We start from the raw sequence: 26,015 nt of genomic DNA on the forward strand, positions 1-26,015 counted from the left end.
TATATATATATATATATACGCAGATTGATACATGAAATGAATAGATATGTAGCTCTATAAAAGAAGGAAATATGTAATGTACCTGGTTCAAATCTAAGTTGTCTCTGAAAGATGCTATCGGTTTTTCATCATCAGTCATTTTAGAGACAGAAAGTACAGGCTAATTTTGATTAAGATTGAATTCTGAAACTTGTATCTTGAACAGAAATTTCTTTTTCACCAACACATCTAACTCTTGAGGAAATGAATCATCATCACCTTCCTGTGAACAATATAAAGAAGCAAAGTAAAGCTATTGAAATAAAACTTTTAATTTTTATAGAAAGGAATCAGAGTGATTACTTTTCTCAGTCGTTCCCTCAATTCGACTGCAGATTTGTGAATAACTTGTTTAGCTTCACGATCAAATAGAACAAATGATGTAGTACATGTATGGTCAATAACTAAAACCTGAACCCTGTACCTGATAAAACACACAAATTAAAATAAACCAATAAGAACTGTGATCTAAAGTGTACGTTGAAGATCTAGACATCCATTCATGAAGCATATGATGAAATATAACTTGTGAAGAAAATGACATACATACTTCCACACATACCTTGGGATAACAAATCTTGCGTTTTCATTGCACTTCTCACACCAAAATTTACCATTTTCAGCATTTACCTTCCTCTGACATTTTTTGTAGGCATTGTAAAACCAATTGTAATCTGTTTGAATTTTCTCTATAGTTGATAATGTCACACATGTCCAAACCTGAGTATCATTAAATAGTAAGAAAATAAAGTTATGAATAATTTGGTAGAAAATTATTGATTGTCTTCAGGTTAGTTATCTAGTTTGCCATTAAACCCACATTTTAAATAAGTAGTGCAATATCAATAAAGTCATTTCTTCAAAATAATTACCTCTCGTGCCTCTCGAATTTCATCAAGTGTCTTCCGTTCAGTTAATAACAAAAAATCATCCTCGATGGAATAAGCTTTTTTAGTTGGAATCTGACTAAGTTGTTGAGACGAAGAGCCTTCCACAAGTTTCAGACTTATGATAGTAAAATTAAAATAATTAGAAATAATATGAAATTACTTGTAAAATAACTAAGGAATGAGATAATTCATCATGTACCTTTTTCTTAGATCAGCAACTCATGTCGGGATTGATTAATATCTTGGACGCATATAAGGCATTTATAATAATATTTTTTACCTAAGAAATAAAGTTTTTAAATTCATGATTATGTCAATATATAAGCATAATCGACGAAATAAAAATATATCTTTTTTGAGAAATACATGTAATTGGATTTACCTCCATATGGTTTTATCTTTGCAAGCTGAATCACCATTATAATAATTTTTGAATTATCTTTCTGTACATACTGCGAAACTTGAACAGCGTAATCACCCCACAAACTGCATTGCAGTTTAATGTTGTTGTAAGCAAGAAAAAATTTAGTACGGAATGCATATACACACACTCACATGCACACACATACTTTTACTGTAAAAAATATGTAACTATATTATACATATTTGAACTCACTTGCTATTTTGGAGTTCAAGCTCCAGTAATTTTCTTTTACTTCCATTGCTCTCAACTTCTTTTACATTTCCAATAGTAATCAGTTCTCCAATGATATCTGAAAAATGTCATATAATATAAAAAATGAATAAAAAGCCCATAAGTATCAAATATATTAAAAAATAGTATTGAAATAAAAAAAACAATAAGCAAAACTTAAAATTATTTTAAAATTCTTGACTTTTTATCTTACCTATTAAGGTAGTTGAGGTGATACGATTAGCAATATATTATATCCCCAAAATCAACTAATCCAAATGAATATGAAGGTATTGTACAACTCTTGCATTCTCTAACAAAAGTAGAGTAGAGGAAGTTAATTCTATATGCGTGATCAATAGCTCTATAATTTCTAGTATTTTCTCCAACACCAAAATTCGTAATCAGATAGCAGCTGCCTTCATTCAATAGTGATTTGAATTTATCTATCAATTTATTCTTGATCGTTGCTTGAATTTTGGCTCCCTTTCATAAAAAAAGAGAAATTCATGAATGTATAATCTTAAACTATTCACATTAAAGGAAAATAATAACTGAACTGAAAAACAGATTATGAAAGAGTGAAAAACATTACCTTTTCATCCAGTAAAAGCAACTCAATAGTGTTGATTACATTCGGAATATTGACAGAGAACGTATCTGACAGAGAAGCCTATCATGGATTTAATAAATTTTACAACATGCCAACAATTTGATAGACCTATTTGTTCGCACATTCATCTCGTGGAAAAGATGAAGAAAAAGGAAACTCCTCGGTTTCCACAAAACCCAGAATGCCGGTTTGTGGCTAAGAAATCCTAGCACGTATTTTATGCAGTTGAAGCTCAGTAGCTCATGCAACAGAATAATATTCCTCGTCCAATCTCCAAAAATTTTGTGAGTGAAGAAAAGACATATTAGTATAATCACGCATATTTCAGGCGTGGATGGCTATGTTTATGAACAGAGACAAAAAACATGCACCCGCAAACACGCGCGCACACACACATGGACACACTTAACATACACTAGACAAAGCAGAGAACAGGCCTATGGAAACTTCTAAGAAAATTTATCATTATTGTAGTTCTCTATTATAATTTATAACTTTGTATAACAGGAATACACCCCCCCCAGTGTTAATACCATGAAAGGTTAAATGTAACTAATTCATCCTTTCTATAATTTCTAGACTGGCTTGCAGACATTTTAAATTAGCTAATAAACTTGGTTAATGTTTTGAATTATGCTTTAACGGCTAGGTATTTTTTTCAGACATGCCCATTTCAGTCAAGTACTACCAAATTCTCACATTTCATTATCACCAACAGTTGAGTTATGGAAGGTTGTACACATTGTCAGTATTAAAAGATTCATAATTAGTCCAGAGTCTCATAAAAGATATGTGCTCATGTCACGCTGTTTGCTGTGTGCATTACTATTGAATTTTAGCATATATGTGATCACACACATAGCGCATTAATAAGCTTATTCATCTCATATTTGTTAAGACACGATAGTCTATAAGGATATTATTCAGATATCTGGAATAATTCCTGAACCTTAAGATCTGGATGGGGATATTCAAGAATTTCACATTTGTGTCTAGACAGGCCAAGCGTCCGTATTTAGCATACACATATTGCATATATGTATGGAAGTATTGGATTCTTTGTATTTGTTGGGTTCGAGTCATGTACAACCAAGTTGTCAAATTGATACTTCTGTACAAGCAGGTGATCACACACAGGACAAGTTGTCATATTACAGTTTTAGTATTGTTGGAAGTTCCAACCAATATAAGCATATCAAAAGTGGACATGAATCCACAAAAATTGCTCATTTTTCCTCTCTATGTATTATGCACTATAGTGAATGGGTTAATTACGAAGTCGGAGAAGAAAAAATAATGATAAACTCAGCTTTATGTTTGATACTACTGGTGCACAGTCAAATTGATCAGCTAAGCGCACCATAACAAATACAAAAATTGAAAATACATCACCCAAATAAAGATAATAATGACCATAAGGCAATTCTTGTTTATTCTCTAATAATTGCATTTAAAAAAAGAATTGCATTGCTTCAACTGAGCTGTAAATATTTTTTTACATGGACACACTTAACGTAGGATAAAGTGTTTTATTATAGGATGCAATTCATTCATTCCTAGCCATGTCAACTGCATCCTGGCAACAACAACTTGCTCAGTTCGTAGCCAATGTCTAATGTGCTTTTATCTTAGATCAGTCAAGTACTACTACAACCTGTTGTAAGCAAACTCTAAATTGTTGGCGATTCTTTAGTAAATATACCATAGTTGTTACTTCTATCTTTTTGGTCTGCAGGAAACAATGAGATGGGTCAGTCTGACTAAAATCTCAGTCTGATCAAAATCAACAACACCATATAAATATCTTATGAAAGAGTTGACACAATGATCTCCTTCAGAAGTCAGATTCCCCACTTTCACATTGTCAGGTACATCCCTTGCTATCATTCTGATGTCTTGAGCTTCAGTTGTTAGATTAACAGAGACTCATCAATTATAATATTTTAAGAATGATCACCGTCAAAGAGCACATTTCCAAACAATTTAAAAAGTTTAAAATACAGGATCATGATATCATATAATTAGCATCTGTAGATCAAGAAAGCTCTTGTAAAATCAATTTATCATGCAAAAGCAGATTGATATAGATTCATACAAGACACATTGTCGGTTCTTGCTCACGCTTACTATAACCAAATTGTCACAATCAAATTTTTATCCTTAAGGTATGTCATATTGAGTACCAAAAGGCTCATCAATTTATCAAATTTCACAATATATGATAAAAATTTTGATGAAAGTAAATATGACAACATCGGTAACAGTTTTTGAGGGTTTCAGTAAACCGACCTGTCGACCGCGAGTGACGCCGACGACCTTCGCCTCCAGTGACGCCGTCGACCAATTTCAGTCTTCACCAGGGGTTTTGTTGATAGTTTTCTGTAGAAATAAGGGAGGTGGGGATGAGAATCTGAGGCTTTCTATATATGTGTATCATCCTTCGACGACGCTTGGGTGATCGAGGCATAGCACGAGTTCTCTAGGCGACGGAGTCGAACAGACGATATGGGGAGTTGAAGGTGATTTCCGAGATCCAAGGAAACGAAGAGGCGATCTTGGGAAATGAAGAACGGGAGAAAGAACCGCAATGAGTGAAAGGAGATATTGGGAATTGAAGAAAGGGTAAAACTGTGACGCCCCTGGGTTCACACAAGGCTGCAGTCTAAGGTGAAATCAAGAATGTCAAACCTGCCATACACCACACCGTGCAATAACATGTTTGACCATCACAATTAACATCTATCTAGTAGAATCAACAATAGGTGTAGGTACAAAAACAAGTAAAAGATAGTGCAAGAAGTAACTGATGAAGTGATAGTGATCACATTAATATCCCATCATCCATCATACAGAAATACATAGTCAATATCCGAATAGATAACTGAAATACTCAACAAGTCTCAAATACAAATATCCGACAAGAGGAAATAAGACACACGGCCTTTACAACTTCTAGAATAAGATTCTCAAATGTCTAAACAAAACTACAGTGGAGCTCCAAAATAAAACATAGCTAAAATAGACAGCTGAACACTAAATTGTGTCGCCATCAACCTGCAACTCTCCGGGCTCCTGGCTCGTTATCTGAAAGGGGGAGGGACAACGAGCGTCAAAGCGCTAGCGAGCAACATCACAACCAACCCCAAGGGAACAAGGCTCGTTGTATAAGAAAATACAGTTAATACATAATAGATCTAAAATCATTGATCTTACTAAAGAGGATTTTAGTATTTAGAAATTTACAACACGAGCATAGGTACGTCGAGCGAAATAATCCAAACAAGGAAACCCTCATGTATATACCTTGTATCTCAAATTGTAAATCCCTAAACACTAAACCCGAGGTTCTAGTAAAGGAAACAATAATAAAAGAAATACAACCAATCTCAGAGCATAAGTACAGTGCCATGTCATAGCCTACATGACATGTATGTCATGTTATAATCTACATAAGTGTCATGTCATAAACTCCTGTGAGAAAGTCATATACAGGGTTAAGAAAATATGTCCGATACAGGAACTAAATACTGTGGTTTCCAAACACATGGAATAAGTGGCAAATGTCCAACACAAGGACTGAAATGGATTATAGTCCAACACGAGGACTTCTATGGATTATAGTCCAACACGAGGACTGTGTAACTGAAAAGTATATGCAGACAGATATACATAATCTAAACTTGCACGCATCTCGGTGTACATGTCTAAACTTGTGTCAAAAGTCAACCCACATGTACAGATAAGTCATTAACATGATAATCTAGGGTCAGGTTATCGAGGCGACCCCGAAAGACAACTCAAACAGATCAAAAATATGTAAAACAGCTCATCAGTCGACTGATGTGTCGACTGATGACGTCAGTCGACTCATATGTCGACTGATGAGGCTCAGGCAGCACAGCCTCAGCTCACTAGTCGACTGACTAGTCGACTGAGAAGCTGAGAAAAACAAAACCAGCCCGCAGTCGACTGATCAGTCGACTGATGGCTGAAAATTTGCCCGTCGGTCGACTGATCAGTCGACCGATAAGCTGCAGAAACTCTGCACAGGTTATTTTTCACCCAAACTTTGATCCAAACTCATCTCCCTCAATCACAAGCATGAAAAATACTGATATCAACATATTTGCACTAAACTGGAATGAAAGATCACATATAAACATTTATCAAAAATCCTTAAACACATAAAAACATGTTTAATACGTTTTGAAATCAATAAATCATGAAATAACTCTTGTCAAACGTTTTTCAGATCTGGATCCCTTTAGTAAAACATTGTTGGTCTTTTTATAAACTGAGATGCTCAATACCTCACCTCATATGCCATAAAGATTTGTTCTTTGTACTAAAAATACGTTTTTGGCTAAATCAAAACTCATTAAACTCAATAAATTCATGTAAAAACAAAAGGAACAGAGTTGGGCGAGATGTTACTCGCCTCTGGGTGATGAACAACTCCTAGGTCTGAGAGAGTGTGGATCCCCTTGCTGCAATGTGAAGATTTCGCCGAAAATCCTCCAAGTTCTTCCCCAAATCACCGAAAGCAAGGCTAGGGTTTGAGATAGGGGAGAGGGGGCTAGGGTTTTCTCAGTTCTGAAGGTGAGAGGGGTGATTTCGGGTGAGAGGGTATATATACCAAGAGTTAAACCTGACCCAAACCCGAACCAAAATCAAAACAGACCCGAAACCTGAAAAACTGGAAATCAGCGTATCAGTCGACTGATGTGTCGACTGATAATCAGCGTATCAGTCGACTGATGTGTCGACTGATACAGTCAGTTGACTGATGTGTCGACTGATCTGGAAAATTTTTGTTTTTGTGCATGTTTTACTTATTTGCAAAACCAACGCACAAAACTCTACACCCATACTCTCATATCATCTCAAATAACTTGTTATCATGTACATCAATGACCTCAAGCTATTTATCATAAAAGAATTATTTATTTACTAATAATTCACATATAAAAACAAATAATGGGGGGGGGGGAATTGTTAAGAGTGAGGAGAGAAGAACGAAGCGGCAGAGCTAAGAACAAAGCGTCAGAGCTTTGGAATCTGAGGTGGCGGAGCTAAGAACAAAGCGCCAGAGCTTTGGAATCTGGAGTGGCGGAGAGAAGAAAGAAGCTTTTATTGGAATAGAGATTGTGCCAGGTGGCGTTTTCAATGGTATTGGTCATTTTTGCCAAGTGATGTTTTCAAAGGTAACTGTGTTTAGTAATAGGATATAGATGCTAAAAAAAAGGGCCCGGTGCGCATGGTGCACACTAGGAATGATAATAGTAAGTATAAGTATCTATATAATTGTGTTTAGTAATAGGATATAGATGCTAAAAAAAAGGGCCCGGTGCGCATGGTGCACACTAGGAATGATAGAGCTTTGCTACAGGGACCCAAAATATGGGACCAATAGAGGGGACAAGTGAGGTGTCCCCCTCATATTGGATAATGAGTTGACCATCATTAATGATGGCCAACTCATTATCCAATAGGAGGGGGACACCTCACTTGTCCTCCTTATTGGTCCCATATTTTGGGTCCTTGAAGAATTTTTCGGAATGATAATAGTAAGTATAAGTATCTATATAACTGTGTTTAGTAATAGGATATAGATGCTTAAAAAAAAGGGCCCGGTGCGCATGGTGCACACTAGGAATGATAATAGTAAGTATAAGTATCTATATAATAAGTTGACGGTTAGGATTCATTTCTGAGCAACCAACAGTTATCCTCGAAGATGGCTGCTGCCTCGATTCCCACTGCTCAAAGATTCCGCCTCAGTCATTTAGACCTATTGACATCATTCCCTTCACCAAAGCTGAAATCTTTATCACGCTCTCTCCGATTTGATTTCGCCTCCAATCCCAGGTGAGCACTTCTCTATCTTTTTGATAATTTCACATTTTTTTGTGATTATAATCATTAGATAATGAAAATTGCTTCATGGGTTCAAGAAATTTCTTCATTGTTTCTTTCCATCAATTTGACTGCGCCATTGTAGCTGGCTTTATCTAAGATTAGCAGGATGTGATAGTAATGGTTTCTCTCTGCGCCGCCCCACGCCGCTAACACCCCGCCCCCGCGCCCGTAGTACCAAATGAACATTTTTATTTACATTAGCGAACTGGGTATCTTGGAAATTACTAATTTATTTTTTTGCAGGGGGAACGGTTGATCTTGTATTTATTTTATAATCCTAGATTTACCTGTGATTTTTTATTTTGGCTCTGCTAACACTTACAAAGCAACTTGACTTTGCAATTACCTTCAATAGATCTTAAAATGTATTTGAAGAAAGTTAATGAAAGGTTCTTATCTGTATGATGAAAAATATCATTTGTGAAAATTGCAAGGACTTGTCACATTCTTTCATAGTTTAGCTCTGAATTAGAGAGATTAGGGAATAACTTCAGTTGATAAATTTCTACGGCTTTTCAGTTCTAGCTTATGCATCAACAATGGTCTGTTATATTTACAAATTACAAGCTTGTTTCCTGTGTTTCCTTAATATACAAGTACATATTTGATTAATGAAATCAGATTTAAGTGCTTGTTTTGCATCAAACCATTTAACTGATCAATTATTTTCCTTTATTGTCTTAGAAGGGAAAGGCTCCATGAGAAAGAGATACATTTTCCTCATGATATGTTGTTGTTGTCGTTGTTTTTGTCATTATTCCCTTTTTTTTCTTTGTGAGTAGCATGGAGATGGTGAAATTCCACAGAGCAATTTATTTCTAGTCTAATTATTGATAGAATACTAGTGTAGAGAAATTAGCAAACGAGGAGGTATGAAAGGTCACAATCTGGAGGACCGGGGATACAAATCCGAGAGATGATTGGTTATTTTGGCAAAAACTCTTTTTTAAACACAATAAGAGGGAGAAGAGAAAGAAGCAACTTCTATAGCTTCTTTAAGACGATAAATAATTAGGAGCCATTATCTGTATACTGGTGGACCAAAGTCCATGCTTTTCTGTTAATTCATCATTCATGGTGGCATTCCTTAAGGAGCATGCTTTGAACTCTCAAGTCTCTTGTCCAACAAACACTGAAAAAGAGAATTTTACAAAAAAAGGAACTACACTGAAAATCAGCTTAGAGCATCTCCAACAGCTTCCCCATCTTCTTGAAATACTCAATTTTAGGGAATATAGAGCTTTTTTTGGTCCAACAGATTCCCCATCTCATTCCCTAAAATAGGGAAGAAGGAGAAAAAATAGGGAGCCTTCCCCAAATCTGCAGCATTCTCCAAATTTTTGGGGAGAGCTTTATTATTGTAATAAATGCAATTTTTCAAAATGGGGAAGCTGTTGGAGTTGGAGCAAAAATAATTTGGAGAATATGACTTTTGTTTCTCCATTTTGGAGAAAATTTTGGGGAAGCTGTTGGAGATGCTCTTAAAATTGATCTGGTTCTTTTGGACCCTCAGATGCTCATTACTAAATTGGATGCCAATACTCTTAGAGCAGGCTAACATGTCCAAAAGGGAAAAAGTGTGTACTTCGGTACTTCCTAATCTAAAATTAAATTACACAAATCTGCGATCGTAGTCAAAGATGGAGGGGTTTAGGCAACAGGAGGAAGATGATAGGAAGAAATGCTATGGTTATGAATGATTCATCAGGTCATTAATCAGGTCACTGGAAGCTCTAACAATGAAGGCTAAATTTATTTTTTCCTCTGTTATATCTTGAATACAATAAAACTGTAGGCATTGAGAATTTGCTCTTCTTCTGTAGATATCTGTGAAACTCAATATTCTTTGCTTTTCTGAATACTATTTATTTAACTTACAATAACAGCTGCTGCCCTGAATCAGGCTGTCCTTATTTTCAAAGGGTATTTCATGAATATGATTTCAGCAGTAGGGTCTACTACACTTTTATTATTTTATGTAAGCCCTGAAAAAGTTGGATTATAACATAATATGATGGAAAAAAAACCCTTCTCTCCATTGTATAAGGTTTTGGTCACTTACGTCAATTAAGCTTGCATGTTGTTACTGATTTATGCTTCTTAGTATAATCAACATGTCCTTTACTATCTCATATAGATTTTTGGTTTGAAGTAAAATAAAAAAATGCAATCTCTTTTCTTGCTTTCTTCTCTCTGTGCAAATTAGTCAGGTATTAGCTAGCATACCAGCTATGCAAGCAACTGTACCCATGCTATCAAAAGAATCTCCAATGGGAGTTGATGCAACAACTGTGGAAGAATATGCTTCCCAGGCTAAACTGCTTCAAGAATTTTCTAATATACCTACTATTAATAAAGCATGGATTTTCAAGTCGGGTACCGGTGTGCTCCTTTCCCCAGTGTACTATTATTTTTGAGACTACTGTGCTCATTTTTTTGTTACTGACATTACTATGCTCTAATCTCTGTGGTTCCAGAAGAAAGTTCCCGTGCAATGTTCTCTTTTAGTCAACCCAATATTGTGGCAAACAAAAAGAGGACATTTATTCACTCTTCTCATATTTCAAAGACTCGTGATCTTTCTGTGAGCTTCGAGTGGTCCCCCTTTCCTATTCAAATGGATGGTGTTTCTACACTTGTTCCATCACCATCAGGTACAAAGCTTCTTGTAGTTCGCAATAAAGAGGATGAATCCCCAACAGTGCTTGAAATATGGGGTCAATATCAGTTGGAGAAAGAAATACATATTCCACAATCTGTGCACGGCTCGATATATACTGATGAATGGTATGTTGTTACTTGGCCTGCAATAATATATATTGTTATAAAGACCATGTATATTGTCCCTAACGTCGAAGTGACTGCCTTGTATATGAATTTGATTTACTTTGACAAGATCAAATTTGATATTTTAGTAATGTTGGAGAGAACTTCTTTCCATCAGCAGCTGAAATACAGTATTATCCTAATTAGTCATTTTATAGGTTTGGCAGAATTGCATGGAACCATGAAGAAAATTTAATTGCATATGTTGCTGAGGAGCCAGTTCCATCGAAACCTGTATTTAATGACTTAGGTTACAAGAAAGAGGGTTCTGCAGATAAAGACTATGGTAGTTGGAAAGGCCAAGGAGATTGGGAAGAGCATTGGGGCGAAACCTATGCAAAGAAAAGGAAGCCTTCCCTATTTGTTGTCAACACTACTAGGTCTATATTTGTATATACTAATTGTAAATGTTTTTAGTCAATATCATTAAATAACAGGTCAAACTAACAAATTTCACTTTTACATTTTTGTACTTGCAGTGGAGAAGCTCAGCCAGTTAAGGGCATTCCAAAGTCCTTAAGCGCTGGGCAAGTCATTTGGGCTCCATCTACTTCAAGTGGGTCCAATGGTTACTTGGTCTTTGTTGGGTGGTTATCAGAAAATGGTCCACAGCAAACTCCAAGAAAGCTGGGCATAAAATATTGCTATAACAGGCCTTGTGCCTTATATGCAATCAAGGCCCCCTTTCATGAATCAAATACCACGGAAATGCCATTCAAGTAAATCTAATCAACCAACTACCATGATAATTCTGAATGTCAGTCTCCAGGCCTTAGGTGGTTTTACTATATGTACTAATTTTTTATGTTTTTGACATGTCTCAGTGCCGATGAAGTGAAAGATAATGAAAAGGCGGTCAATTTAACTCAAGCACTGAGTAGTGCTTTCTTCCCACAATTTAGGTAATGTTCTTTTCTTAATGATCTGGAAATATTAGTGCATGCTTTATATCTGTCAAATAAAAGTCCACAACTGTTTGTTGCACTGAACACCTTAAATCATTCATGACTCAGGTAATTAACTACATTGCATTGTGATTTTAATTGCTGATTTTGCAAGTCCAACAATATATAATTGAAGACGTAATCAGCCCTCCTGCAGGGCGTGCACAAATCACTCTTGTTTTGAAGTGTGCACCAGGTTCATGTTGCATTATCTCGTTTGAGTAACATAACCCATAAAATTCAAAGAATTGTAAACTTTGTTCTATACCAAGGGCTTGTTTGGCAAATCTCTCCAAATTGGGTCAGCCTGGTTTTATTTTTTAACCAGGCTAGAATTGAACCAGGTTGGGGCTGGTTCGATTTTAGCCTCGTTAAAAGGCTCCAAAATGAACTAAAAACAGTTGGTCTAGCCTTGGCCCAACTTTTCCAAATCACAAAAAGATATTAAAACTAGGCCAGGTTTGAACCTGGCCCAGTTTTAGTGTGCCAAACAAGGCCTAAGAAATGACTCTTAAGTTAATGTAACTAGTTATGCCAGTCACTGGTAGCTGGTTTCCATAAGTTTGCTGAGTCTGGTTTATTTTCTCAATATATACTTGTGGTTTGCACATGTGAGTAGGTAGGTCTATCAACTGCCTATGAGAAATCAAAGCTTTAAGTAGGAGAATACCCTAAACAGCCATAACTCTGCCTCTAAGCTTTGGAAAATGTAGATTTTTCCTGCCGTCTTCCATAATTTTTACTAGTCTGTCAAAGATAAATCTATCGACTCGTAACCATTAACAGGCTCTTTAAGGCCTCGTCGTTAACCTTCTGCAGGTGTTGTATTCTCTACAAATGTTGCAAATCAAGCGCCATCACCAGTTTCCTTCAACCCTGTCTGTTGATAACTTTGGTTATACATTTTAGATGATATGCCTGATGCGACTCTAAAGTGATTAGTCTTAATGCTAAAACTAAACACTTGGGAAGGCATTACAAAAGAAGGGATACACTGATACAGTAATAAAACTTTAGAGGGAAATATAATTGAAATAATATCAATGGAGGCCTCAAGAAATTCACAGAGAAGAATGAAAGATTGGTGCATGCATCTTAAATATCATCATAACAGGACATGCCATGCATATTTCAGTGTTACATTCTTTAAAATGGATAAATATCTTCTGATATCTATGTCGGTAAAATCTTGCATGGCTTAGAATGCTTAGCAATATATGCAGAATCATTCTATGGTTGTGCCCCCAGAAGATTATGAATATTAAGCCTCAGGACCTTTAAAATAGATAAATATCTTTCGACACTTATATTGGTAAAATTTTTTGCATGGCTTAGAATGTTTAGCAATATATTTATAATCATTTTGTGGCTGTGCCCTCGGTAGACTATGAATGTATAACTCTGGAACGCTCATGAAACGTTCCTATAGATTTTATAGAGATGAAATTTTAATATAGCCTTGCCACAATATTGGAGTTTTTTGAGGTATCTATAAGGTATCTATGGAGAGGTATCCATGCTTGTTTACACTAGAGGATAACCAGATCTTTAGACACCTATGTGGCACTTGTAATTTTTGAGAAAGAACTGAAAGGACTAATCCATAATAAATACAGTTCCATGAGATAGGTAAGGGCTTTCATTATTATTTGTATGCCCTCATAGTGTCATGAACCTTCGGGATGCATAATACTAGCCGTGGATATTTTTAGCATGTCACATGTTATGTTAATTATAGAAAGTTGGTGTTTGATTCAAGATTGGGGTTTGCTTACTGTGCATTTGCATTTCGTTGTGGCTATTTGATTTATTTATTCCATACTTGATCAGTGATTGTTAACTTTTGTTAACTTATTGAAACTAATTTTTAAGTGTTCAATTTATTTTCTACCATGCAAATTCTTTTATGAAGTTAATTCTTTACAACTTACTATCAAGTTACTTGATTGCATAATTCTAATTGTTGTGTTAGATATGCAACATTTTCATGGGCATCCTATCAAGGATATACTAGAGCAAATTTGTGCTGTTTTTTTAGTCTGACTGGAATAAAACTGTTGTGTTACAGTCCAGATGGAAGAACTCTCGTATTTCTATCTGTGAAAAGCGCAGTTGATAGTGGAGCACATTCAGCCACAAATTCACTTCATAAGTTGGAGTGGCCTGCTGATGGAAAACCTGACACATCTAGTAGAATCATAGATGTGGTAAGCTCCTGTCTGAATTTACAAAAAACTTCAGGTGAAGTGCCAGGATTTACCCTGAGCGGGATGTTCTTGGATATCAACATGCACTTACTAAACTGTGTCCTCAATTATGTTATACATGTTTTTATTTAGAACACTTTTGTTCACTTCTTTGACACATTCCACACGTTTCATACACTTCTTTATTCATATTACTATAGTCAAAAAGCAAGCATCATAACATTGACTTTTAAAAAACTAAATTCAAATATGTCTAGCAATCTATAAAAAAATCAGGTCATATTCCTTGTGTAAAGTACCAAAATTTCATACATTTATTGGTTACATGTATTATTAGAAATATTTGTTTAGGCTCTTGGATGTATAAACATGTGCATGTATATGCTTGTATATAAACTCCCTCTTTATACACTCACACGCACTCAGACACGCGCACACACCCTCAACCACACGCCCATGTGCACGAGCATGCCCCCACTACTGCACACCCACACACACACATCCTTGCAAAGTTTTAATTATCGGATATCGGGGAAATATCAGATGGCCAAAATCCATATTGGATTGCGGATGCTTGGGAAATTTCTAAATATCGAAGTGTCATACTAAATGTTATGTACATATATCATATAATATAATGTCCTAGAGTGTAATCTAGACATAACTAATGAAATCTAAGCGTACGAAAACATAAATACTATATATTTAGAATCACTAATAAATCGTAGAAACTTACTTAGGGAAAAGAGCCTTCTAGAATCTTGCTAAAAAACTTCATAAGACTGGAATTTTACTAAAAAACTTCATATTGTTTGCCAGCAAGCCACATAAAAGGACATTTGAACATATCAGTTGATATATTGGCCATGTTGGGGATATATCTCCATCTATGACAAAAAAACAGTACAATATATTGCAACCGTGTCATTTTGTGGCAAGCCTTATAAAAGGATATATCAGCCAATATATCACCTATATTGGGGATATTTAAACTCTATTCCACTTAGGATACTATACTTAGCATACCATCTAAAACTAAAAGAACCCTGTATACAACACGCACGCACGCACGCATCCGTATCCATTCTACTTAGCATACCATGTGAGCGTAAAAGAACCCTTTATACACACGCATGCAGATAGATATTTCCTAGAAACATAATCAAGCAAAACAATGAATTTTAAGCCCTAGTTTTCTAGGTATTTTGTGCACTTAAATAAGTAAATCAAACTTAATTTTCCCTCATTCGTTTTACATATATGTCTCTTAGAAATCTGTAGGTTTTCATATGTAAGTAGTACAAAGCCAGAAGCCAGTAGTACAGAAATATCCATTTGATGAAAGCTCTAAGATTTTGCAGGTCATTTATTTGCGTAAATATGAGAAAGTTAAAACTATGGAGGATTTCTTCGACCCGATTATGGAGGATTTCTTTGACTCAATTCGTGCGGTCACCCCTACTGCTGGCTTACCTTGAGTTTGCCTTGGAAATAAACTTTCCTGAACAGTGTCTGATCTTGCATTTTGAGTAGTTGTTTTCTAGAAATTTAAGTGTATTGTAACCATGCTGTGATGGTTCATTCTTTCTACCATCTTTACTCCCATGCTTGCATTGGCTTCTCAATCTTTCTTGCCCTCTTGTTGAAATCATGAGTCTCAGCTATGTGCATCCTACACTGCCAATGATTCCTTCTGGAAGCACAATTCAACCTGCATAATGTAGTATCCAACCCTCTTTTAGTTCCATTGCTTTGTGGGGATTCTGATCTAAACTCCTAAACTTCTTTTTTAACTGTTAAGCTAATTTGAAGAGATCATTTTATTTAATTAAGCTAACTTAAACAATCCCTTCAGAATCATTCTCAATTATGCATATATAAATTGGGGTTTTGGGTCAAAGTTGCTAGTTTTCATGAGAAATGTTTCTGTCCTGCATTTATCTCAAATTAAAGTACTTATTTTTATTTATTCCAGAACTCCACAATAAGGTTTGTATTACCTAATAATAATCTAATTATGCTACTAATTTCTATTGAGTATTGAGTGCTGAAAGAAGAATTTAGATGGCCATGGGAGATTATTGTCTTTTTGGTATCTATATACTACATGTTTTTTGAATATTCAGATTACATTTCCACTTTTTTTGTTACATCTTTATATATTTTCCTTACAGTTAGAGGACCCTACTTACTATTTTACCTATTGTATCTTGAACTATTTTTACTTTTTTTAATTAATATTTTAGAGTACTTGTAGGAGAACTAAATGCCTCTTAGTCACGTGTTGTAAAAAGAGGCAAAAATCGGCGTCTAAGCAGCCGCTTAAGTGTTTTGGGCTCTTAACCGATTTCTACTCGAAAAAGCTTGCCCAAAATCTGATGCGGCACTAAAAGAGGCCGAAAAGGGGCCACTAAACAGGAAAGTGGTCCGAAAGTGGCCATCAAAAGCTGTCCCTTTAATTATTTATGTTGACTTTTTTGATGTACACAGTACATTACATGTTAGTTTATCACAATTTAATAGGCAGTATGTTGTTATTATTGCGTGAATGGATCTAAGTATTGTCACATCTACACGCTTAGGATCTCTGTAAGTTATCACATATTCATTTGTAGAATTTTTTTTTCCTAAACTTTTTGCTTTTATAATTTAAAAATGTTTTCTTATTTTTTCTTATATATTTCAACTTTTGTCCCTATTTTAAAATAAAAAAAAGGAAAAATTGATTTGGCCTTTTTCCGCTTAAGTCCGCGAAGGCCTAAGCGGCACCTTGCCGCTTTGCTCAGCTTTCCGCTTTCCACTTTCCACAACCTTCCTCTTAGTTAGTTGACTAGCTCTATGCTTTATATATTTATGTCCTTTTTTTTTCCTAAGGTGCACGAAGGTAATGGTGTTTTGTGTGTTAATTTAATTTTCAGATGTCGAGCCAAACAGTGTTCATCTGTAGAAGTCAATTTCCATTTTAAAGTGTCTATGGCTGCATATTCATCAGAAAGTTATTTTTCCTATTTTTTTAAAATACAATGTTTGAAACTATGTTTTTTTTAACATCCAGTTCTTGGAAACTATGAAAGTGGAAGTTTCCAAGCAGAACACTGATGACTGGTCCTATGATACACTTTTACTTTTCAGGCATTAAACATAAAAGTTCAGTGCAAGCTCTCCCATTAGAACAACACATTTCTAGACCATGATTTTACCAATCATTTTAACCCACTGGAATAATTAATTTCATTAATTTATTTGGAATAACTAATTCCTGGATAAGAGGAATTTGGTCAGGGACAAAGTTGTTTGAAGATAAAGATGAAGAGGGCCATGTGCAAAAAAATTATATTTAGTGGGGATAAAATGCTGTTATTGACTGGATTAGACATAGATGTGGGAATAAAAGAAAAAAGGTCAGAGAAGGTGAATTTTGATAAGGTTGCACTCTTCATATTTTGGTGAAAAGGGAGGTCAAGATGATGAGTTCCTATGTTACTGGAGGCGAGAGACACCAACAAAGGCGATCGACTGAGTGAACCAAGGCAACAAATATACAAAAAATTTATAAACAGTACAAATAATCTGCAAATGAACACAATATCATTAAGTCGTAACAGAACAAATTAATCACAGTCGAATTTTCAAATTCACAAACAAGTCATTTAACCATCTAAATAATGTAGTAACAATAGTGATACTAACTACCAACATAGGTAATTAAGGTGCAAATTGTGGCATGCCTCTGGGTTCCGGTAGGCGATTATAAAGAGAAAATGAATAGTAAAGGGGTGAAAGGAGGAAGGTGAGATCACATTTATCTGGACTGGCAGAAAGGGATCCTGGTTAATTGGCATAAGTGAGGTAAATGGAGGATTAATGAGCTTCCATAATATTCATTCAATTAGTTGAAAGCTTGCAGTTAATGAAGTCTTAAGTATGGTGGATTTGGAATCGACGATGTAAAATTGTAGTTCTGGATTAAGGCTCAGGAAAAGGGAGTTTTCAAGCCACAACTTTTACACGTGTGTTTGAAAGAATTGATTACTTGCTTTCTATAACCAATAGCAAGTCAATACATAACCAATGTTGTTTTTTATAATCGCTGCCTAATAGAATTTTCTGGGAAGTTGTAATGTTACATACAAACCATAGTCACTGCTAGCGAACCACATTGATAAGATCTTTCTGGTTGTGCACTAGGTACAGGATTTAAATACTGCTGATATGAGACTATCTTTTCCTCGAAGAAAATGAAGAGAAAAATATTGGATTTACTGTGCTGTCAGGAAGAGCACTGACCAATGCCAATTTCCACCGAATCATTGGCCAGCTAGGCATCTATGCACCACCACCATCTCCTTTTTAAAGTTTTAGATGTGCCACTAGTTAATTGAAATGTAAACTGGAGCATTGACTTTTATGATAAATTGATCAGTTCAAAAAGGACCGCTAGGAAAGGGTACAACTGATATTTTTTGAAGAGAACTTTAGAAATGTGTTACAAGCATTTGTAAAAGCTTGTATTCTTGAGGACACAAGTCACATAACACATCAGGAAGTAGAAATGAACAATTGAATCTGGGAACTAGGTGTAGATAGATGGGATGAAGTGTCATTTTTGACTGGTTGAGTTGATTTATCCAACTACCTTTATCGTCTCTTTTGAAGTTATCAACAGTTTTGAAATATATTGCAGGTGCCTATTGTGATGTGTCCTGAAGATGGCTGCTTCCCAGGCCTTTATTGGTCAAACTTCGTGCCCAATCCATGGCTTTCTGATGAATGTACAATGGTTTTGACTTCTGTGTGGGGCAGCACCCAAGCAATTCTTTCTGTAAATATTTTGAGGTAATCAAGAAAGAATTCATAGAAATGAGCTGGTCATTTCTTAAAAAGCACAATCTAAATAATGTAATACATTTCCTTGTAGTTGTAAAGTATCACGGATTAGCCCTGATGACACAATTTACTCGTGGAATGTTCTGGCTTTGGATGGGGACAATATTATTGCTGGTATGTTCATGAGATGATGACATGAGTTCCTCAAAATGTATGGTTTTTGAACTTTATGTACCTCTTCTACTTTCAGAGTGTAGCAGTCCAGTCGATCCTCCCCAAACAAAGTATGGATTTCGAATATCTGCAAAGGAGCAATCAGCTAAATATGAATGGTTAGATGTTTCAAGTCCATTACAAGGGTACTCTGATAAGGTTGTCTCAGCCAGGTCCCTCAAATCCTTTTTCTTCTGACTATATGAGACTTTTAGTTCAACATGCAAATGACTTCTTGTCAAATTACAGATAAGGTCCTTCTTGTCATCTCATCAGTGTACTATATTGAAGATTCCAGTTAGTAATCATTCTGAAAACCTTACCAAAGGTAATATTCATAGTTACCTTCTTGTTATTTTGTGAAATAGATGATGAACGTTTGGTGCATTAGCCTGAACATAAGAATTTTTCAAAATATACATCAAACTGTCTCTGTGTTGAATTTTCTTTTGGTTGCTAATGCATACTCTTACCATGTGATTTCTCAAGTCTATAACTTGAGTGTAGATAAATATGTGTTAATCTCACCACAGTTTTGGAGACAGTGGGTCTTAATATGGAAGAAAATCACCCAGGATAATATCCGTCCTGGCGTGTATGAAAAGCAGACTACGAAAATTACCACTGCACAAAGGCCCCTGTTTGATATGCGAAAGAGAGTCCAACTTTGGGGAGTGTTAGGGGAAAAAATCCCTTAATTAACCAGATTTTATAGTTCTGAGACAGTTCCTTCTGAACTAACTTGTAGGGTTTTATGATCTTCACTGGCAAACTATCCAGTGGTAATCAATTTCCTAAGATTGATGATTTATTGAGTTATTGACAACATAATTAAGATTGAGGCTGTCTTGTTTCTCCAATTTGTTGGAAGAGGTGTAAATAAGGTCAAAGTTTATCGAAGGAGTGTTAAATTCTGAAATTATCTCTTTAATTAGAGGTCTTATATGAGGAAGCTGAACCAATACTATGTGCAACTGGAAGATATCATGCTTAAATAATCAAGCTCTTTTGTAGAAAATTTGAAAGCAAGGTTACCAGGTTACTTCAAGTTTACAGTATCTTCTATGTTGAACGCATAGACATGACACTTGGACACTAGTGCCAGCGGCCTGGACAAGCCTCCTGCAATAATGAAATTCTGAGTCAGGAAAGTACCAGGGGAAAAAAACTAAAGTGAACATCGGAAAGGAAACATCTTCAAGTAAAAGTACTCACACTATCATCCAGAAAAGCATGTCATGACACTTCTTTTGACTATCCCATCTGTCATGATAGGTAAAAAATTGGTGTTAAAGAGAGGCTGTTTCTCCTGAAAATGTGAAACAATTAGTATGTGGTTGTGTGTGTATCGTTATCCTTGTACGTACTATTTAAAAATTTCTGTGTTGGACACTTTATGACAGATGGTCACTTGCCACCTGACCTCTATCTTATATCCAGGCAACACTCTATGAAAGCTCTCCGTTCAGTTAACCATTTTAGGAGTTTTTTTCCCGCTATATTTTGTGTTTTGGAATCTTTCAAAGGCCAAAGGAGGAGCATGCTTTGATGCTTTATGGAAACTCTTAAATTTAAATTAAGCCATTAATTCTCCCACACTTCTTTACAGTTACCTTTCTGCCTTCATTTATTATTTCCTCTTGGTTTCAAGTCCATTGTTCTTTATCTAATGTGATCTTTGCATGGAAACTGGTGCTGGTACGGGTACGGGTACGAGTAAAGTACAGGACATGGAAAAATTTGTAAGAGGTAGGGTACGGGGACATGACTATATACATTTGTTGAAATTAATAATTTTTATGAGATCGATATTGTCTTTTCATTCACATGTTATGAGAACTAATTTTTTTTAAACATTTTTATCATTCTATGTTTCTTTTTATTATGTTGATTATAAATGGATGAGAAGTGTAGGATATTTGTCCAAGAAATGTATGCGGAGTGTTTTAAATTAAAACATGTATTACATAATTGAGTCACGTCCGAATAGATGTATCCATATATGAAAAGGAGTGTCCATGAAGTTTCGGTATGTGTATGGGTACGTGTCCGGTATGGGTACGGCTCAGATAGAAGTACTGAGGTAGCATATCTGAAAAAAGTAACAGAAAAATCCTCAAGTTCCACTTGTATAATAATGTCTTTACTTATTTCTTTCTCAGGGGAGTTTGAGGCCTTTATTGGACTTTATTCATGTTTCCTATTTTTATTTGTAGCATTGACCTCTTGCACATTGTAAAGATTACTATGAAATGTGATGTTCCTATTATTGTGCCAAAGTTCTTTAAATTTTGCATGCAGTTAATTTCAAGTGGATTTAAAATACTAAACACAATGCAGGTGCCAGGAGACATTTTGATGCTATATTCGTGTCATGTGCTGGTTCCAAATCTGAAGAATCATTCAAAGGGAATGAAAATACTAGTGCTTGCAATCCAGTAATTGTAATTCTCCATGGTGGTCCACATTCAGTTTCATTGTCAACCTACACAAAATCAGGGGCATTTCTATCTTCACTAGGCTACAACTTGCTTATTGTAAACTATAGGTAATCTCCTAATGTTACTTTTTCTTCTAGCTACCTCTTTCGCAATTATTAATCCATCCATTGCTGTATGTAGTTAAGCATAGTGTCCAACTTGTTTCACTCCATTCTATTTTGTTAAGAGATAATTGGCTGTGCTATCCTTTCAGATCATTCTTAATTTTGTATCCATTGTGAACTTTTTTTGCAGTAGAGTGCGTTTTCCTTTGGACTAGACTATTGGCCAAACTCTTTCTTCTTAGTAATTCGATAGCACATAAAATGTATTTTAGCTATTTAATAAAGATAATCCAAACATCTGCAACACTTTTATACTGGATTTGTTATATATTGCGAGGCTTTGGTCAAAATTGTTTGTCTAGAGAAAAAAAATTGTCTGAGCAAAGAATATTAGTGCTTTTGTATCTATTCATTGATTAAAAACAAACCATATAATGATAAGGATAGCAAATACCCATATTGTGACAGCAGAATAAATGAACTTCTATTACCCTGTGATTCCTGTGTAATGAGACTAGAATGGTCAAAATAATAAGATAATGCAATGAGAAAGATCAGGAATTTCTTCAGTAAGTTGATGGAATTTTTTTGCGATGGATTGTCCAGGGTCACAATTTTCTATCTTGGTTAAGAGAAGGTTGTATTTGGGTCAAACGGTCTGTAAAATGGTGAAATTCAAATCAAAACCTGTGTACCGGTGCTGAAAGATCCGAGGAACAGTGCGCTAGAAAATTGTGGCCTAATATCGTAATAATAAAAGATGATCCTCTTCTAGCAGATTGCTTTGTAGTTTATGGTTGTGGCTGAAATTGCCCGTGATATCTCTTACACTAGGAAACCTATTATTTCAGTTTTTTCAATGGTCAGTTGCATTATTTTCCAATTCTTAATTTATCAATCTCTGATTGATTTTTTTTCATAGAGGTTCTCTGGGTTTTGGAGAGGAAGCCTTGCAGTCTCTTCCAGGAAAAGCAGGGTCTCAGGTGTTTGATTTAATGTTTTCTCGTGCTCTGATAAACTTTTTACTTACTAAAACTCCATGAGCTAAGAGCATTCTATTTATAATAAAGTTTTTTTTATTTCCAGGACGTGAATGATGTGCTCACTGCTCTAGATTATGCTATTGAAAAGGGACTTGTTGATGCATCTAAAGTAGCTGTTCTTGGAGGTTCACATGGTGGCTTTCTCACGACCCATTTAATTGGGCAGGTTAAGTATTACAAGGATAACTTTTCTGACACCATGTGCTAGCTCTTTCCTTGTTGACTAGTGTGCACCTTGTGTAAAGCACGGTCCTCTTTTTTATGCACCGCATTTTGAACTTGTCTTCCTCAAGTTTTAACACATTTGATTTAATTATTGTACGCTTAAAATTAAAAATCATATCTACTCCTATATACTTAAAGAGTAATCTAAGTTTTAATACATTTGATTTAGAAATCATATCTACTCCTCTATACTTGAAGGAGAATCCACGTTTTAATACATTTAATTTGCTTTACTGTTTATAATACAATAAAAATACTGTAGAATGAATAGTAGCTTCAAGTATAGAGGTTCAAATCTGATTTATTGTTTATACAGCAATAAATACTGTAGTATAAACAGTAACTTCGAGCACGGAGGGCAAGGTCCAGTTCTACCTTCATGCTACTGTAGTGTTTACTGTAGCATGAATATTGATTATTTGGATTCTCTTATAAGGGGATGTTTGGTTGGTTTCCTAAAAATCAAGAAAAGGAAAAGGGTACATGGAAATCAATAAAATATTATTTTCATTAATTTCCATCCCTAAAGCTCACCATAACATCCAATAAAGTATTATTTTCATCCCACAACTCATCTCATATCATCTCCTAAAAATAAACCAAACACAAGAAATGTGTCAGATCATCCAACTCATCTCATCTCCATCACATCTCATCTTTAAAAATCACTCACATCATCCAATAATATGGTAACAACTCATCTCATCTCATTAACATTTTATTTCCACCCATTTCCTCCAAAAAACTAGGAACAAGTTACAGGAAAAGAACCTATTATGAATGATATAATGACAACTCATCTAATCTCATCTATTTTCTTATTTTTATGAATGAACCAAACACAAGAAAAGAACCTATTACAGGAAACAAGTTACTTATAATTTATTTCTTTATTTTTTAGCCAACCAAACAACCTCAAAACAAATTTTCTTAAAAAATCACCCACATCATCCAATAATAATGTGACAACTCATCTCTCATTCTTTGATTTCTTTCTTTTTTCAGCCAACCAAACAATCTCAAAACAATTTTTTTTAGAAATAGGTTTCCTATTCTTTGATTTCCCTCTTTTTTAGGCAAACAAACAGCCCCTAAGTATAGAAGAATAGATATCCATGCATAATATAATGACCTGGACTCACACATGAATTTTCATCTTCTTTATATAGTTTCTCCTTTCCCAAATATATTGATAGCTTTATCATCTATACTACTTAGTCTTGATTATCACAGTGCTAATTATTAGATCCCATAAATATGTTATACTGTGAGATAACCGAGCATATTCTTCATACTTAAAAAAAAAAATCCTATTTTATAGTCTACCAAATTGGAAGCATGAAAGGCTTTGTTTTAAATGAAAGTGAACTATTAATTATACTTCTAACGATAAGATCATGAAAATTTTATGGTTATATATACCAAGACAACTCAACCATGTTTTAGCAACTCGTACAGTTACAGTTATACAGAGAGTCATAGGCTTGATCAACTCTGTAAGAATAGCAATCACGTTTAGTTTAGTTATTATATATATACCAAGACAACTCAACCATGTTTTAGCAACTCGTACAGTTACAGTTATACAGAGAGTCATAGGCTTGATCAACTCTGTAAGAATAGCAATCACGTTTAGTTTAGTCTTGTAATAACTTTTGCAAAGGACTCGTCGTTTACAACGTCTATCAATAATGTTTTTCCCACATACTCAGTAGAACTCATGATCACCAACACACAACAAACAAACTGACAACATTCAAAACCTATTAGTTGTTTCTTATCACTAGTTTTAAATATAAAAATACATATAATAAATGAAAAGATTCTTCAGATTTTTAAAACTTATTTTCTTACCACCAAATTCAACATATGCACATTAGTATTGACATTATCTAATAACACATCTAGTTTGTTAAAGTATCAGTTAGGGAAATTTGTTCTTTTAAGAGGTTTACACCATGCACACACACTTCAAAGAATTTTTATTAGTCTTAGTGAGACAACAGTTTTTGATATTATATATGTGCTTTATGGATCTCAAAGAAATGCGCAACTTTATTTGATAAATGGCATGTGTATAATATATTCAGGAAATTTGTAGTATAACTGGTGTCTTTATTGATTTGCAGGCGCCAGATAGGTTTGTTGTGGCAGCTGTCAGAAATCCTGTTTGCAACCTTTCGTTGATGGTTGGTACTAGCGATATTCCTGACTGGTGTTATGTAGAAGCTTTTGGAACAGAAGGAAAGAAGTTATGTACCGAGGCTCCTTCTTCTGAACATCTTAATCTCTTTTACAATAAATCGCCTATTTCTCACCTCTCAAAGGTATGCAATTAACAGCGACAATTATTTTGTTCTGTTTTTTATCAGTTTTTTAGTCACTTTGACATTGAGTTCTTTGTATAAGAAGTGCCTTGTAATTAGTGCAATATTACCAACATCGATTTCTGGAACATTTAGTGTTTGAGCACCCTCTTGAGCTTTGATCACCTCAGCCCTCTATAGCATTATCTTGGGCCAGTCGCTCTTTTTTATAAATTTTACTACAGTCACCTATGAAAATCAGCTAAACTAATTGTGTGTTTGGCAACTTTAAAATAGAATTGAGCTAGCCTAATTTTATCTTAAGTAGACCAAAGTTGAACAATATTAGGGTTTGGTCCACAAAAGAACTAGTCTAGGAGAACTAGTTCAATTTGGGTCCAACTTTTATGGGAAATGAAGTGCGACTATCTTCCAAGCATTCCTTGACCGGTACATCAAAACTGTATTGCAGTTTTCACCTTACCACACAAATCATACACAACCTAGACTAAGTACAAGTTGAAAAACTGGGAGAAAAATAGAAAGTTGATTCTTTTCTATATATTTCCGCAATTTATGAGTAACAAAGCTGCTATTTAAATTACAACTGTACACTAACAATAAGCCTAATTTTCTTGATTCTCTCATCCCTAAATATCTGGTTGGTTAAAACCGAATATCTTCTATTTAAAATATAAATCTTTCCTAGAGATATATACAAAAATCTCCTAGGGAATATTCCTCCTATTCAACACTCCCCCTCAAGCCGGCTTGTAGATGTCTT

At 35.0% G+C, this 26,015-nt stretch overlaps 2 protein-coding genes across 5 annotated transcripts in view; one reads left to right on the plus strand and one right to left on the minus strand.

Moving 5' to 3' along the window:
• Nucleotides 161-2,243, minus strand: LOC109821376. Its single transcript, XM_020387567.1, has 7 exons — nucleotides 2,198-2,243; nucleotides 1,546-1,642; nucleotides 1,312-1,415; nucleotides 912-1,027; nucleotides 602-759; nucleotides 343-463; nucleotides 161-262 (listed from the first exon to the last, which is right to left on the minus strand). Exons 1-7 carry the CDS (start codon nucleotides 2,241-2,243, stop codon nucleotides 161-163), a joined length of 744 nt encoding a protein of 247 aa, XP_020243156.1.
• Nucleotides 7,879-26,015, plus strand: part of LOC109822988 (acylamino-acid-releasing enzyme 1-like) — a 30,619-nt gene continuing 12,482 nt past the window's right edge. Inside the window, exons 1-15 of one of the 4 annotated variants that reach the window (XM_020389291.1) lie at nucleotides 7,879-8,044; nucleotides 10,302-10,477; nucleotides 10,573-10,882; nucleotides 11,080-11,301; nucleotides 11,401-11,640; nucleotides 11,746-11,823; nucleotides 13,934-14,072; nucleotides 18,757-18,908; nucleotides 18,991-19,073; nucleotides 19,150-19,271; nucleotides 19,362-19,440; nucleotides 21,453-21,660; nucleotides 22,580-22,640; nucleotides 22,744-22,866; nucleotides 25,055-25,252. In XM_020389291.1, the coding sequence (XP_020244880.1) occupies nucleotides 7,914-8,044; nucleotides 10,302-10,477; nucleotides 10,573-10,882; nucleotides 11,080-11,301; nucleotides 11,401-11,640; nucleotides 11,746-11,823; nucleotides 13,934-14,072; nucleotides 18,757-18,908; nucleotides 18,991-19,073; nucleotides 19,150-19,271; nucleotides 19,362-19,440; nucleotides 21,453-21,660; nucleotides 22,580-22,640; nucleotides 22,744-22,866; nucleotides 25,055-25,252 (2,322 nt within the window). In that variant the 5' untranslated portion in view covers nucleotides 7,879-7,913. The remainder of the gene's footprint in view (nucleotides 8,045-10,301; nucleotides 10,478-10,572; nucleotides 10,883-11,079; nucleotides 11,302-11,400; nucleotides 11,641-11,745; nucleotides 11,824-13,933; nucleotides 14,073-18,756; nucleotides 18,909-18,990; nucleotides 19,074-19,149; nucleotides 19,272-19,361; nucleotides 19,441-21,452; nucleotides 21,661-22,579; nucleotides 22,641-22,743; nucleotides 22,867-25,054; nucleotides 25,253-26,015) is intronic. The other 3 variants (XM_020389293.1, XM_020389294.1, XM_020389295.1) reach the window with 3 other exon arrangements.

This window comes from Asparagus officinalis, chromosome 8 (genome assembly GCF_001876935.1).
Source record: "Asparagus officinalis chromosome 8, Aspof.V1, whole genome shotgun sequence".
Taxonomy (NCBI): domain Eukaryota; kingdom Viridiplantae; phylum Streptophyta; class Magnoliopsida; order Asparagales; family Asparagaceae; genus Asparagus; species Asparagus officinalis.

Coding starts and splice junctions, on each gene's coding strand:
- LOC109821376 (XM_020387567.1), bottom strand. CDS start 2,243: ATGATAGGCTTCTCTGTCAGATACGTTCTCTGTCAATATTCCGAAT. Junction 1,643..2,197: donor TCTCTGTCAATATTCCGAAT/GTAATCAACACT, acceptor GACATTTTTCAG/ATATCATTGGAGAACTGATT. Junction 1,416..1,545: donor CTTGAACTCCAAAATAGCAA/GTGAGTTCAAAT, acceptor ACTGCAATGCAG/TTTGTGGGGTGATTACGCTG.